Source organism: Electrophorus electricus, chromosome 18 (genome assembly GCF_041902795.1).
Source record: "Electrophorus electricus isolate QZ-2024a chromosome 18, ASM4190279v1, whole genome shotgun sequence".
Classification (NCBI taxonomy): Eukaryota; Metazoa; Chordata; class Actinopteri; order Gymnotiformes; family Gymnotidae; genus Electrophorus; species Electrophorus electricus.
The window spans coordinates 9888509-9904195 of NC_137514.1; the positions used below are offsets into that span (position 1 = coordinate 9888509).

General features: G+C 37.0%; 1 protein-coding gene across 1 annotated transcript; it reads right to left on the reverse strand.

Moving 5' to 3' along the window:
- Positions 1 to 202: 202 nt before the first annotated feature.
- ankrd10a (ankyrin repeat domain 10a) lies at positions 203 to 15599 on the reverse strand. The gene is made up of 6 exons (XM_027011785.3): positions 15264 to 15599; positions 13190 to 13342; positions 11617 to 11708; positions 2736 to 2971; positions 2547 to 2633; positions 203 to 1224 (listed from the first exon to the last, which is right to left on the reverse strand). The coding sequence occupies exons 1-6, from the start codon at positions 15459 to 15461 to the stop codon at positions 851 to 853; spliced, it is 1140 nt and encodes a 379-aa protein (XP_026867586.2). The 5' UTR covers positions 15462 to 15599; the 3' UTR covers positions 203 to 850.
- Between the last annotated feature and the right edge of the window lie 88 nt (positions 15600 to 15687).

Genomic DNA, 15687 nt, shown 5'->3' on the forward strand with positions numbered 1-15687 from the left:
AATTCTACAGACCATAAACAATACACTATGCAGGATGTGTTATAACTTAAATGGTGTGACCACTGAGTTCAGTCCTAAATACACATCTCCCAAAGAGCAATATATGTAATAAATATATATAGTATAACGCATTCTGAACTACGAATTTTTAACTAGAGCAGTAACTACAATTAAACAAAGCTGAATAAAAAGATGACAGGAATGAATTGTCTCATTTATTATATTACAACACAAAAAGTCATCAAAGGAATGTCAAATCAGTCAACGTTCTCAAAAACAAATAATTGTTTACAGTCAGAATCAACTTTACATAACCCATTCAACACATTTTCCCAAGAAAGATGTGAAAAGTAACAAGTGAACCAAAAGCATATGAAAATTTCCTTTAACATCAGTGCCAAACTTTGTGGAAAGAAATACTGGCACAAAGCCTACAATCAAATGTCCAACAGTCAATGCAACAACCCACAAATAATCGAATCATACAAACGTAGACAGTTCAGTTAAGTCTTTGTACTCTTCTGGGGAGAAAAGATAAACAAAGAACATGCCATACCTAAAAACAAATCAACCACAGTCACGTTTCATCAGCTATGCTATCATATAAACATACCATAAAGAATTCAGAAAAGTCAGATACAAAACCAAATATTTTTCCCCCTTTGGTACAAAGGTTTCCACCATAATTCAATTTGAGGAACTTTCTTTTTTTGTTTCTTTTTTTTAAAACTGGCTGGTGTTAAGGTGCGATAGCGGACTCAAGGTAAACTGTTCATTTTAAGGCGGCTGGTGGCTAATACAAAACACGACCACCTCTACGCAAACAGGCTGTTGACATGTGAGCACAGCTTCAAGAGCCATGAAACAGCTGCATGGCACTCATGACCTCCTGGTCATAGTGCTGCTCAACCCCCACGGTTGTGTTGTGCTCGTGGTAGCTACTCGCATCTTCCAGGTCTTCGGCCGTGTCCCCAAAGCCGTGATAATATCCGTAGCGCAGGTGTTCGCCGGAGTCTGAGGCGAACGCACCCCAGGAGGGCCTGTGAGTGGCACAGCTGCTGGGACTCCCGCCGAGATGCAGTGAGCCACACATGTCGCTGCGGGGCTCGGCCGTGGGTGACTCTGGAATGTGGCAGTGCCCGTTTGTGGCGATGGTGTCCTCAGCGAAACTTCCCTGGTGTACGTGACCGTTTGTCAAACCTACGGCTGTTTCTATGGTGCCATCTGTCATTCAAAACAACACAGGTAAGAGAGAGCTAGCCAGCCTTTCTAAATGTGCAATGCAAGCTAAATGAGCACATCAGAAGAATTTTGGAACACAGCATTTTAAATTTGGCACCAGATCAGTTTTTGCTTTTGTAATATGTATTTTTTAATGTATGCTCAGAATAAAAAAGAAAATGATTATTTCTTTACAGTGTGTAAGAAAACATTTCACACAGAACCATAAAGATTTGTACATTCTGTGAACATGCTGCATTCTCCTGTTTGCACAAATTCTCTTGTTTGATGTTTTACACAAATGTCCATATACATTAGTTTGACCAACAAAACCAAAATTTCCAATTGATTAATTGTTTCTAATTGATTGCTTACACAACATAGTTTTGGCAACATAAATGTATATTGATTGTAGGTTGATTTCATTCATGGTACTATGATCATGTTGATGCTGTACTATACAAAGAAACAGAAAATGTGGCTTTCCCAGTTCACTGCTTGACTGAGCTTCATTTTTCCAAATATCTTCAACTTCAAGAACAGTTTTATTCCAAATAAGAAGTCTGTTATCCATTCATACACTGATCTCTGTATCAGTGTGTCTTTGTTTACTATAATATTCAATACTGAATTCTGGAAGTCAGCTGGAATGCAGGAAAAAATAGTGCAAAACAAATAGATGCAACTGTGTTCACTCCATTTTATACACTCACTACAAACTTTATTGGAAACTGTTATCTAATAGAAACACTTTGCAGGTGAACAGGGGTCAGTTCCCATGCACAATTTGTGTTAGTAATCCTCCAGCTCATCACGTCCAATTTTATAAGCAAACAATTACTGACGACAGCCAATCTGTGGATATGCACCGTTCATCGGCCTCCCTTTCCTTTGCTCATGAGTGTGAACATTATTTGTTCATTATTAGTGTAAGTTTATCATCAAGTATGGCAGTGTTGCTGGGGTTTTTGTAGGTCCCAGTGTCCCTGTTTGCATAAGTGGTCCGTCACCCAAAACCACTTAGACAGCCACAGTGTTGTGGTCAAAAACCAACCAATAAAAGGGCTACACGTTGGCTAACACAAACTGTTTACGACATGAGCTACAGACTGAAAGGTGCATAACAAATTCCATGAAAAATACATACAAATGAAGCAAGTTTAAATAGACACTTGCGTTCAAACACAAATTTTGTGCAATGTCAGGGAACAGGCATGAATACCCCAATATGGGCTCCAGTATGTCAGATGGGAGAATAACTCTCCAGGACAAACATGTTACCATAATGCTCATTATAAGTAGACACAGAAAACGTTCAGTCCAACCTGATTGGTTGTCTGTGGCAGATTCCACATGCATACACTCAAGCTCCTCCCCCATTCCATTGAGCATTTTTGCAGCAAAATCCATGTCTGAAATGGTAACATTTAGAAATTAGGTACACACACAATATATTTTGAACTAAAGTAGAATACAAGCCCAGTGTCAGTGTTAACTTCACAAAACCTACTTACTGTCAGTTCTTGTTTTCTTAATGTGATTCATCTCAGAACAGTCATAATGCCTCTTCCTGTTGGCTACCCTGTTAAGGAGGCTCTGTCCTTGAACGTGGGCGAGGTCAGTTCCATTATGGCCAAACCCATTTAGCTGTTTCAGCTGATTCTCTGCATTTGAGAGGAGGTGAGCACACTCCTGGAATCCCTGTGCACGGGCCAGATCGGCCGCAGTCAGCCCATTCGCGTTCCTTAATCTGCACAGCAGAGAAAAAACAGATGACTAGAATGGTCTACAGTAACATCAATAAAAGCTGTACAACAAAAAAGAAAACCATTAATGACTACCTAAACTGTCCCTATGATATGCTGTTTTGGAATATTTGGCATTTGGAATATTTGAATAATCAAATACATAAACACACTGCAAAAGGAAATCATATGGCACCGGTGAACTACAAAGTGTAATAGGAATTGTGGGTTAGCCAAGTTTAGACACTGCAACTCCATTAAGTCATTTTCTACACCCAATTAAAATTAGGGTCAGAGAATAAGACAAATAGTAACAATCAAATAATCTGGAGATATGTTTCAACATCAGAGTTCAACAGGACATACCGAAGTCCAACTGCAGTGTGAAAAAAAAAGCCTCAACAAGGAAGAAAAAGAAAACAATGAATTCAGGGATGAACCAACCCACTACTGCAATCTTCTTTTAGATTCCTCAAAGAAAACACTTCTATAAATCTCTAAATTGTAGTTTATATATATAAAAAATGGTAATGATAATGGTCTCTTCATAATAAAATAATCTTAATATTCTTCTTAATTAAACAATAGAGGACTTGGTTTGGTAAAATAAAAATAAATAAATAAATAAATAAATACCTCTTGAAGTTAACTCATCAAATGACTGATAAGTTATTGAAATGTCTTTGTAATTTCCGATGTTTATCTTTTCTCTAAATTTCAATGGTTTTTGCATATTGAAATTTAATTTTTCATATTTTGTAAGTATAATGTTTCATATTTGCTTTTTGGAATATCAATAAAACAGTAAAAATGTTTTTACGATAAAAAAGGATGTTTAGAGAAACCAAAAACGTAAATGAAGAGCAAAATGAAGCCCAAGTCTTGTTTTTTTTAATTTATTTTAACAACTAAATCAGCCACATTTGCAAATTGGAATCAGTGATATACTTTCTGTTTTTGTCTGCAACGTCCCCCCCCCAAAAAAAACAACCACCCTCAGATGTTTTTATGAGTAATGAATGATTTCATAAAAGTAAACAAGGCACTCATTCATATGATTACTGAAATTAAATTAATTAAAAATGAGGAAAGAGGGGGCCTAAAAGTTGTGTGCTTAATTGCAGGTCCTGCACATCATTTTAATAATTCCTGCAAGACCATGGTTTACAACACAGGAAATTCCACACACAAGATGATCATGACAGTTAGGCAGTAATAAATACCCCATAAAGATTTTCCTCCACATTTTAATAGGAAAGGGTGCTTGCCTTATATCTTGTAATTTCATGTGACCTTTGTAAATCTGTATAATATAAAGCCTCGTTTATTACCCAAGTTTTAAGACTTTAAAGCAGTCATTCATTTTAGCTTTCAAAAACTATAATAAATGGGCTTTAACATACATTTTGGCTTTTGGGACTTCTTGCAATTAGAGCAGTGATATTTAAAAACAAAATCTGTAGCCCCTCAGGGCTATTTAAGATATCAGTTTCAGGCACTGAATCATTATATGGCAGTTTATCTTCATGCAAATAAAGATGCAGTGTGAGAATAAAGTAGTAGCTTTAAAAGTCCAATTAAAATGCTGGTGGGCTCATTCATGAATTCATTACTTCTCTAAATCTTTCCCTCAGCTACGTTTGCAACCCTGAACATAAAAAAAATAAATAAATAAAATTAAATGGGACAAGTCCTGAGCACAAAAAGAAGACAAAGTTAAATATGCTTTACATGAAAAAGACAATGGCATTACTGATTTGCCTTTACAAACTCCTACCTAAATATCCCCAAGCTTATTTTTATAATATTAAATGCTTCCAAGTGCATCTGATTAAATGGACTCAGTGGTATAGAAATAAAGATTCCTTTTCAGATAGAACATTCAGACAATGCCAGACAATGTCAGATGCAGATTTTATGGTGTACAGGAAAAAGTACCTGCAATAAAACCCTGATAAGTACCTGCAATAAAACCCTGATAAGTACCTGCAATAAAACCCTGGGTCCAGTATGAAGGAAATCCATTTATACTATTAAAAATAAAAATAGAATGAATTTGCAAGTACCTTAAATATTGAATACAAGTACAAATCTAAAATATTGAATACAAGTACAAATCTAAAATATTGACTATAAGTACTATCACATCTTCTGAAACTAATTGTGCCTATATAGTCAAAAATAAATATTTCTATTATTTAAATAATTTTTATATTATTTAGATATTAAAATTAGTCATTAATTAGAAATGATATCCAATACTTTGTTTGGATAATGCATGCTGTCTTTAAAAGCATCAAAATGCATACAAACCTAACTGCCATCAGTCAATTTTAGAAGTTTGAAGTTAGATGCTCTGCATGTTACAGTAAATAAGACAAGGCATTCAGCCCAGACTTGGCTTCATGTTCAAGTTTCCACAAAAGCTACTTAAAAATTCTAGTTTCTCTCCCTTAGATCAGACAAATGTAGTTGATGTTTACATAAACAGCATTAAATTTAGCAAACTACAAAGTGATTATAAACAAATTTGCATGATCAAAATTGGTATAGCAAAGTGATGTGTTGGGAGGTTTTGATGTACTATGGATCTGTACATTCTGTACATTGTGTACATATATACACACACAACCATATACATTGTGTATATAAACATAATATACATATATTGTACATACATTGTTAATATATTTTTGTACATATATAGAATATATATTTCTCTATGCACCCATTTTCTTTTTCCTCAGTTTGGACAGAGCACTCTCAACCATTTCACTGCGAGTTATACTGTGTATGACTATGTATGTGACAAATAAACCAAACTTGAAACTTGATACTAATATAGCTGGATAGTTATTGAGAACTTAAACTTTCACCACATAACTGCAAATTTGAGATTTTTCTGTTCTGAACAGAAATCTTAAACAGGTAATGTCCTACATCATGTTTATTATCACTATAGCTACCCTACATGTTTGGTACATCTGACACAGATGCATTTATTATAGCCTAGATTAGGGTTGAAAATAATCTCTGCAGAGAACCTGATTTATTATATTGCAGTGTAATAAAATTCTCAAAGTATGATGGATGTTAAAGCAATAATTCAGAAGCAATTTTTAATAACCTTATATAGTCATTGTCTGGCACTGAAAGTCAATACAGTCTGAAAAGTCTTGTAAAACATTTGTTTTCCTAAGTAATATATCTAAGTTCATATTCAAGTGTTGGATATATTTTTGCATAATACATTTGTTCAAGGAAGCATTTAATTTTTTCATCATTCCTGGAATGCATTGCTTTGTAATTCTAAGTACCCTTTTTTAGACAAGTATTTCATTGCTATGCAGTGGTACATTCATGCTAATGTCAGAATAAATGTTCATGTTTCAATTAAAAAAAAGTAAGGCTAACTAAATCCTGAGCTTTTTCCTCCAAATTGAAAAAAAAAATCCTTTAAAAAAACAACATACTACATATCAAAAAATGTTAAAACTCGCACTATCTAAGCAAAGCATGCAAGTCTAAACAACAATATCATAACTGATTTCCTAAAATCAAAACCAATCACCGCAAGAAATACCTCGACAGTTTGCCAGTGTGTAGATACTGAAGGAAGCGATAGTGAGAACACTCAATGCCACAACTGTAAGGCTGTTCGCTGATGCACGAGTGGCAGATTCAGCTGTTTTTGGAACGCTTCCCCCCTTTTCTGGGCTTTACTTGAGAAAATCAAGTCAAGTTCAAATTCAATGGCTGCAAAACATTGAGATGTGTAGGGGTTTTTCCTTCTCTGTAACGTTTCACAGTGCAGCTTCAATAATTTTTGTGAACATGCTATTTTCAGACAAAAAGTGACATGATTTCAAATAGGTCAAACTCAAAATGACTGAACACTGAAAACAAGAAACATTTCAAGGAGGCATAAAACAGACATTTGCGAATCCTGCTTTTACATTAGCTTACCATAATAGATCCTACACTTTGCTGAACAATATCTAACCTTGTTGACTTCTAACTAAACCACAAGTGTAGTAATTATTTGCAGGCCAGCCTGCAAATAATTACAATTAATTATTACAATTATTCTAGAAAGCTTGAGGGCTGAAAGCTCATTAGAAAGAGAAAAAATAATATATATAAATACTTGAACATTTCTGTAGGATAGTGAATACATGATAAATCATGTGATGTGATAGAATGGATTTTGCAAAATGAAGTACTGCTGCTGCTTTAGAATGCCTTACAAACCCCATCTGTCTAAGGCATTGGCTCTGGAATTGTTAATGTTCAGAAAACGGTTTAAGTCTAAAATCTGCTTAGCAGATTTAGGCAATAATGAATTCATAACATGATTGTGTTCTAGAACAGTTTCACTACTGCACATATTCTTGCTTTGTTTGACGTTCTGTCATAGTAAAAACACAACAACCTATAAAGAGAGTGGGTTAGCATGAGCATGGCTTTAGCCTCTTTCAAAATAAAGGTAATATAGATCATGCAAAGATTGACAATAAAAGTTATGGTATTTGTTCAATCAACTTTAGGACAAAAACATTGCTGAAGCATTATATAGGCCTAGATGTAATGAAGTTCATTTGAAAATCCAAGTTAATGATTTGACCACAGAGATTGTAAATAAGCCAATTTATTGCTGGATCATTTGCTGCAAGACAGCTAGCTGACTTTCAGAAGCAGTACATTCATTACACCAGACCCAAGAAACTGGTGCAACTACTTAAAACATTAAAGGAGAACTCCTAAAAATTTTCACTTTGACAACTGTGATTAGTTCTCTTTAAAATGCATGAAAAATTATATATATATATATAAAAAAAACATACAGAACAGCAGCACTTCATTTAGCCAAGCTAAGCTACACTACTTTGTAACTGTGTAGTATGCTATTAAGTTGCAAACATCTGAGTTTACATTGTGCCAAAGATGTGACCTGATTTTAATGAACTAATTTCAATAATGCAGTTCTTTTTGTTTAAATAAACAAAACCTTGGCAAAAAGTTAAGTTGCAAGACTACAATTTTTCTTGTCTGACAAATTGAATGCTTCTACTTTCTTAAGACATGCTGACCATTGTTTGATTAACTGCCAATATTCAGTATGTTGGTTTGCATTGTTTTAAAGTAGTTAATTATCAATTGAGTAGTTTAGTATCATGAGTTGATAAACATCTGCCATCCATCTAGGAAGCAAAAACAATGTTTACATTACAAGTCAAAATATGCAGCCTTTTGATAGGAAGATACAGTGAGATGTTCCCACCTAAACTGATGTGTTTTTGATATCATATCACTGATGTAATTTCCCATTTAAACATTTATAGTTTAAACATTTATAATTAAAAAACATTTAGTTACAAAAAAAAAAATTGAGACAAGATGGCCGAAATGAGATGGCCGTAAAACACAACTCTGCTGTACACATCTTCACCCATTAAAATATAGCTATGATACATGGCTTTTTGCCCGTGTCCAAAAGGTTTCGCAGGCAGGACAACACTCTTGAGCAACTATTGGGATTATTAAAAAGAACCCTTTGGGTCTTTGGTATATTCAAACACATTAGTCAGGCATAATTTTTTTCCTACTTGTGTCTTTCTGGTTAGGACTACAAAATATATCACTCACATTCCTGGACTTTGTATTCATAGAAGGCAAATGTGGAAAAACTAAAATATTTTTTGGACAATCTGTGAAAATAAGGTTTGTGTTTAACACAAGTTTAGAAGAGTTTATAGTTCATTCTGAGAGAGATGCCATTGACATAATTTAGGAACTCTTGTATTACACTCAAAATAAGTTCACTACCACTATGGCATGCAAACCAGAATATAAGTCTATGTCCAGTCAACCATGTTTTCTGAATTTCCAATAGTCATTAGCATGTTCTTTCAAAGCATTTGATTTTGTATAATTCTACAAAACATTTTGTTTAGACAAAAGCCCAGTGTCATAAATACTTTTTTTCTGGCAGGAGAACTGTCAAAGCAAAGCATTTGTCAAAGCAGCTTAATTGAATACCTGGCCATCAACTACAACAAAAAAAAACTATGTAGGTATAGATTTGAACATAAATTGGAATTGAAGGGCCTAAAAATGTTTAAAAGAGTTGATAGACCACATCCTCCAAAATAGGGATCTGGCCAATATTAAGACGTTATAAACATGTTTACATTTAATTTTGATATGTAGGTGAAACAGATACTTTAATATATTCACTCAGGTAGAATTGCACATGACTCACTTTTAACAGAGCTGAGATCTATCAGAATATGTTTCAGTGAAATCAAGAATTACAGGACACTTACCTTTCCTCAACACTGCACAAGAGTAAAAATAAAATAATTCTTGTGTTAACCACAAACCTTACACATTTCAGTTGTCTGTAGTAGGTCAAATACTTCTGGCCCAAGATATGGAAAAAAATATTTAATCTTTAAATCTTTAATCAAGATTGCCACCGGTTGGACCATCTCACCAGCCAGTTTACCAAACAAACTCAGAACTCATTTTTTGGATTGTGCAAGTTTGTTTCCATGAATGCTCCTGTGACCTGCACTAAACATCTGTGTTTCATCTGAAAACCTTACACGGGGCTCAGGATGACAGACTGTTCTGTCAAACAGTGGCCACAAAACTATACATAATTTATATGATTTCTAATTTAAAAGCACAATGGAAAGATGTCTGCTTGTGAATGTCAGCTCAAATTAATTTGGCATACTTTGTGATTGATCTGACATGATACATTTACTGTGCCATGCAATACTGTGTTATTATTAGGTCAGTTTTTCTAGGATGAGTATAATCTGAGAATCTTTTCAGAAAAGGATAGTCCTCCCAAAAAGACCCCCCCCCCAAAAAAAAAATACAATGAGCTTTCTTCTCTTCAAGTATTCATATTAGCAGCAAGAATTTCATGAACAAATGTAATCAATAATGTACATTTCAAAGGAAAACACAATATATACACTATTGCCTTAACCATTATATGTTTATACTTACTGAACAAATGCACAATACCCCCCCCCCCCCCCACACACACAGGAGGATCTATACCAGGTCTTACTCTTTGTGCTGAGTGCAATAACTGGTCACCTCTATACCATTAACATTACAGGCTATATTGGCTTTCAACTGTGTTGGCTATCAGAAAGCAATCTCTGCTTAATTAAGCTTTCTCTTCTGGAATAACCGATGTCATTCTAGGAATTAATGTGAGACACTGTCACACTAGGACTACTGCAGTGGGAAACATTTAAAGTTCATTGATATTGTTAATGTAACATCTGTATATTTAAAAGACCCTGTCACAACAAATACAGTGGTACTTCACTAAAATATTCAAAATGTAACATGGTACAAAAGGTTTGCAATTGTTTAGTGCCACAATTATTACTTAATTAATAATGCTAATTCTTAATTTTGCATATAGTTGGAGTTCTGCTAAACATACATTATTAACTGGAAGCATTTGCAGTGATGACAATTTTAATGCAACACCATCTTAGTAAGAGCTAAATTAGGGTTTTTCTGTGTACTCTTCCATTATTATAGAAGAGTATTAGAAATGATAGCTTAAAGGCTCTTGTGTTACAAACAGACATTTCTTACATACCTGAGTGTTCCTGTTTGCAGGAAGGGCACTGCAACCTAGAACACTGGTTAATCCTTCCATTGCTACACGATCCCTCTAATGCAACACTGCAAGATCTCATTGCACATTATTCCATTAGTGAATTAGAATAAAGAGGAGATACGGTTATGCCCAAAATAAGACAAGTTTTCAAGTTGACAACTATACTTCAGACTATGTTGTTTCACAATATGGATCAAGAAATCAGAATCACAGTGTTGCCCTTAGAACAGAGTACAGACTAAAACCCATGTGTTGTTATAACCCTAATATGTACAACACAAAAGATTCCCAGTTGTTGCATGTCTCAGGATATTCTTTAGATTAAATACAGCATGTTTTTCGTCTAAGAGGAATACTCAAGGAATTGTGCATTTGTTTATTCTTACTAATGAACTGAAAACATTCTTTAAAAAGTCATAAAAGGCAACTCAAGAATTTAAATTTAGATCATGAACAAAAATGTTAAAACAGACACATTCACTGGGAACTCCACCAAAAGCACATTTTTAAAAACCTAATACTAAGAGCCTCAATCTAATGGTTTTAGTCTATTGGCGGCAGCTTGATTAATTCCAGACAAATCTTTAACACGGAGGCAACCTGCTGTTAATTCACCTAATACTTCATTCTAAGTGAAGCACAAGCCAATGGGAAAATACAGCAAATATGAAATGGGCTGTTTTTTAGAAGCAAGGTGAATTTTTCCTTAGAGCTATATTTAGCTTTTAAGCCCTTGAGGACATAATTTGGATTTGAAACCCCACTGTGCACCCAAAGCTGGCTGCCTCCATTTTATGAAAATGTCTGCAAATCAGCCTTGCCAGTGACTGGAGGCATTCCGATTCTGCACCATCTGGCTATTTTACATAGACAAATTTATCAAAAAGAACTGGTAGTTTTTTCTCCATTTTTGGTGGAGGTCCCCTTTAAGACAGCATTGTACATGGTTAATAGCAGGTGTAACATTTAATGAGGAAGCAGAGGGTGACTTACTCCGGTTTAGCACCTGAGATCAACAAGGCATTGATGCACTCCATGCTACCTGCCCTTGCAGCCTTATGGATGGGGGTTTCACCCGCATAGTCCTGGAACCATACAAGAGAAGCATTTAATATTCACCTCTTTACTTAATAAAAATATTTTATTCAAATTCAAGACACAGAATGTGCTTTTTAACCATGTGAAATATCAAAGGTAAAATACATTTTTTTAAAAATCTTTCTTAAGATGATTTTTCTAAATTCTGTCGAACAGCCCCTTGCATTCCATCAAATCCTTTCTCCAAAGCCCCTCCCACCAAAGAACTGCTAGCTTGACATGTAGTCTACCCTTGTGTTGTGTGTAAAGCAACATAATTGACAGGCTGGGAGTACCGCCTTCTTATAGAAAGGATTTCAGCAACTTTAATACAATTTTAAATTGCTCCAAACTGTCTACAGGCTAATGAATATGTTCACTGTGTAACAGCAGGCACACTGAGGCAGCAGCTATCAGTGCATGGAATATTTAAGAGATGGGCACAAGGAGCAATGGCAATGGCAAATTGAACCCTGACTCTACCTCTCCCTCTAGGGGCAGGAAAAGCAATAAGTAAAGGATACTGCTGCAGAGTATAGAGCAAGCCAAACAATTACAGCAGGGATATCTCCCACCAGATGCCCCTGACACTCTTGCTAGCCTGCACCCACAATGGGAATGTGACACCCTGTCTGTTTTAGGCCTATGTGCTCCTTGAGCTGAAGCCTGATAAGATCAAGGCAAATTGTGATTCGCTTACTTGTCATTTGGGTCTACAGTAACATATTGTTATATCACAATACAGGACTGTTGTAGAGTACAAACAAACAAAAACAATATATTTTGTGTATATATCATAAATAATGACAGCCACACTCATGACCTATTAATTCCATCCCTACTGCCGCCTGCTTTTTTTTTTTTTTTTTGCATTGTTACTCTTGCTGCCATGCTGCCAGCTAAAAACAGCAAACATGGAGATGTGTCTTAACTTATTCTCACGTGCTTCTATAAAAATGCTTCGTTCTTCATGTGCTGCTGGAGCTTGCTCTGTGCACTTGTGGCGTCTGTGTATGTAAGATTTTATAAGTTGAAAACTCAGCAAGAGCTGACAAAATGCCAAACTCCCAAACATCACAGAGCAGTTGGTCAAAGCCGAGCTTGGAGGATGCAGAGTAAGAGGACTGACTTTGAATACTTGTGCATTGTTGTGCATTTTATCCAATTTACTCTAGATATGTTTGCTAGACAAAATGTAAATGAGGCATTTTATTTCCTCATTGCTCCCAAAATGGGAGCACAAATTTCATTGTGGTCGAATAACTGGTGACCATGGCGCTAACCTGACACGCACAGATGCCTGATGATGGCTTGCAAATTAACGCATATTACGAGATGGTAGTGTAACAAGTTGATTTCTGAGTCTTGCTGTTCTCAAGTCATAAAGCTCAGCTGGATGGACAAAGCCTGTTCTTAACATGAGTAGTTTTGGCACCTCTTACAGGCATCACTGGCTTTTGTTATTCTGCCGACCTTCTACCGCACCCACCTGTCTGTTGATATCTGCCCCCGACTGCAAGAGCCAGACAAGGCACTCGGGGTGGCCTCCGAACGCAGCGATGTGTGCTGGAGTCTGCGCAAAGCGCGTCGTCACAGCGTTCACCCCGCAGCCCACCTGCACCAGCTGCAACACACACTCCAGCTGCGAAGGGAGAGAAATGGGGCGTCAAAGGCTGGTGTTCAACAGCAGGGATCCAAAGTCCTCAGCCAGGGAGCACCATCTTCTCAAACTGGCAGCAGAACTTTGCCCTTGCAAAATGACTCCAGTCCTTCCCAGGGGACTCCCCCCTCCTCTTTTTTGTGCAAAAAGGCAGGAAACAGTGCATAGCCACAAGAGACATGGCATAATTTAACTCCTGCTACATACAGTGAGAAAGACAGGCCTGTATTTTTGGGGCAGACAGACTCTACAAAATAGAGAGGGCTGCTGACACGTTTAACTGCTAAATGCAAACAAAACTTAAGCGCTTCGGTTTTGGCCTTCCAGCCCCCAGCAGTGGAGTGTGCTGGAAACTGTTATTCACAGCCGGTCGTGTTTGAACTGGCCACAGTTTCTTGGCGCTGCTTCACTTCGGCAGCTGTTTGGCTGTTTTAGTGCTGGATGCCATGGTGACTCATGGTCTGCCTTCTGGCTTTACCCTCACAACCAAAGACAAATTTTCCAGCATCTTAAACATGTTCTTCAGACTAACACACGCACCTGCCTCCTGTCTGTCTTGCCAGGAGACACAGCAGAAATGTCTGAAACATCTCAGCCAACAGGCATATTGGCCATATGTGAGAAGCTGGCTCACCTCTCTGGTTCTCTACAGATTTCAATGTCAAGACATTCATTAATAGTACAACAACCAGTTTTATGCTGAATAACTCATCCTGGGAGATGCTTTATTAACCATAAACAAGATGTAAAGGACATATGTAATTTACATAAAACAAGTTAACAACCCCCCTTAAAGTCCCACTTACAACTAAAAAGGTATGTCTGGTGAAAGCAAAAATGTCTACATAAACCAATGGTTTGTATACTATTGATGAGGCAAATTTATACTCAGCCTTGAACCATGTCACACTTAACATCACTAGTCTCTCTGCTAGGGGAGTTTCTGTGTAAACTTCCGTTAGGGATAACCCTAAAAATACTTAAGTATAAGTATGTTCAAGGTTTTTTTTTCTTTGATCATGAAAAAGGCAGTTAATAATGTAAACGATTAGCACACTATATATATATATATATATATATATATATATATATATATATATATATATATATATATATATATATATATATGTTTCCTTAACTTGAGAGAGAGAGAGAGAGAGAGAGAGAGAGAGAGAGAGAGAGAGAGAGAGAGAGACACGAGTGAGTTTATTGCCAAGAGACATAAAAAGTAGAAACAGAGAGTAGCCTAGCCGACACAACCTGTGGCAAAATGTGCTTTCTTGCCGCAGACTCCAATTCCTTTTTTAAAATGCTGTTTTGGCGGGATACATTCTATTGGCCCGCGAGCGGCCAATGACTGAATTACACTTCTGGCGACTGATTATACTGGTTCGCTGGCTGTCCTCCGTGGGAGTCGATTTCCTTAACTTCACAATAAGATACATTATTCCATAGTAGCACAACTCCTATATAAGTCACAAAGCGATCTGACGAGAGTTCCCGCTTTTCATTAGAGTCGCCATGTTATAAATGATTAAGAAAAACGGCATGCGTAAACAACCAGCTTGAATAAAACCGAAGTTCCCCAAGATGGTGCGTTTATTCTTCCCCTCCTCTCCTGTCACAGGGAGTACGCGATTAATGACCTGACCTGTGTAGCTCTTTCACTGGCCCCGTCCACAAAATCAGCTAGTTACTCATTTTCTTGTTAAACAAATTTGGCTGGCTCGCTAAGCTAAAACCGTTGGTTGTCTGTTGACCAACCTTGCCAGTTAACCTCAGCCTAGTTTGGTTAAGTGGGTAGCTACAATTACTTGTCAAACCAACGTAAAAGTAGCTAGTTTATACACAGGAATCTGTCACAAAACACTCTACTCGTTGTCCATCTAGATACGCAAATTACCTTTCCAAAGTGTGCCGCCCAGTGAATGGGTGTCCAGCCGAAAAACGAGTCTTCCGCCACCAGGTCAGCTCGGTTGGTCGAGCACTGAAGCAGCGAGCACAGCGCGCCGACATCGCCGTCCCTGCAGGCGCGGTGAAGTGGAAAGCGAGCGTTCAGCACCTCGTCGTTGGAAAACCCGGACTCGATACCCACTGACATGATTCTGTAATGGTGTGGATTGAAAAGAAAAACAACACAGCGCTGTTTTTGGTTTTCTGAGCACGCTGTTACGGGACTCAGACAACAAAGGCAGCCACAGCAGAGCCACCAGACACCGGCCGCGCACACACTCTGAAAGTGTAACTTGAGCGGTCTCACGGAAAACCAGGCCCGGATTTACTCCGCCGTGTTTCGTTTGGGCAGAGGAGGGCGGGGTTTGAAGATC

What these genes read in the sequence shown, in the direction of transcription:
- ankrd10a (XM_027011785.3), bottom strand. Translation starts at nt 15,461, where the DNA reads ATGTCAGTGGGTATCGAGTCCGGGTTTTCCAACGACGAGGTGCTGAAC. An exon ending in GGGCGGCACACTTTGGAAAG is followed by an intron (nt 13,343 to 15,263) that starts GTAATTTGCGTA and finishes CTCCCTTCGCAG; the next exon opens with CTGGAGTGTGTGTTGCAGCT. An exon ending in GGGCAGATATCAACAGACAG is followed by an intron (nt 11,709 to 13,189) that starts GTGGGTGCGGTA and finishes GTATGGTTCCAG; the next exon opens with GACTATGCGGGTGAAACCCC.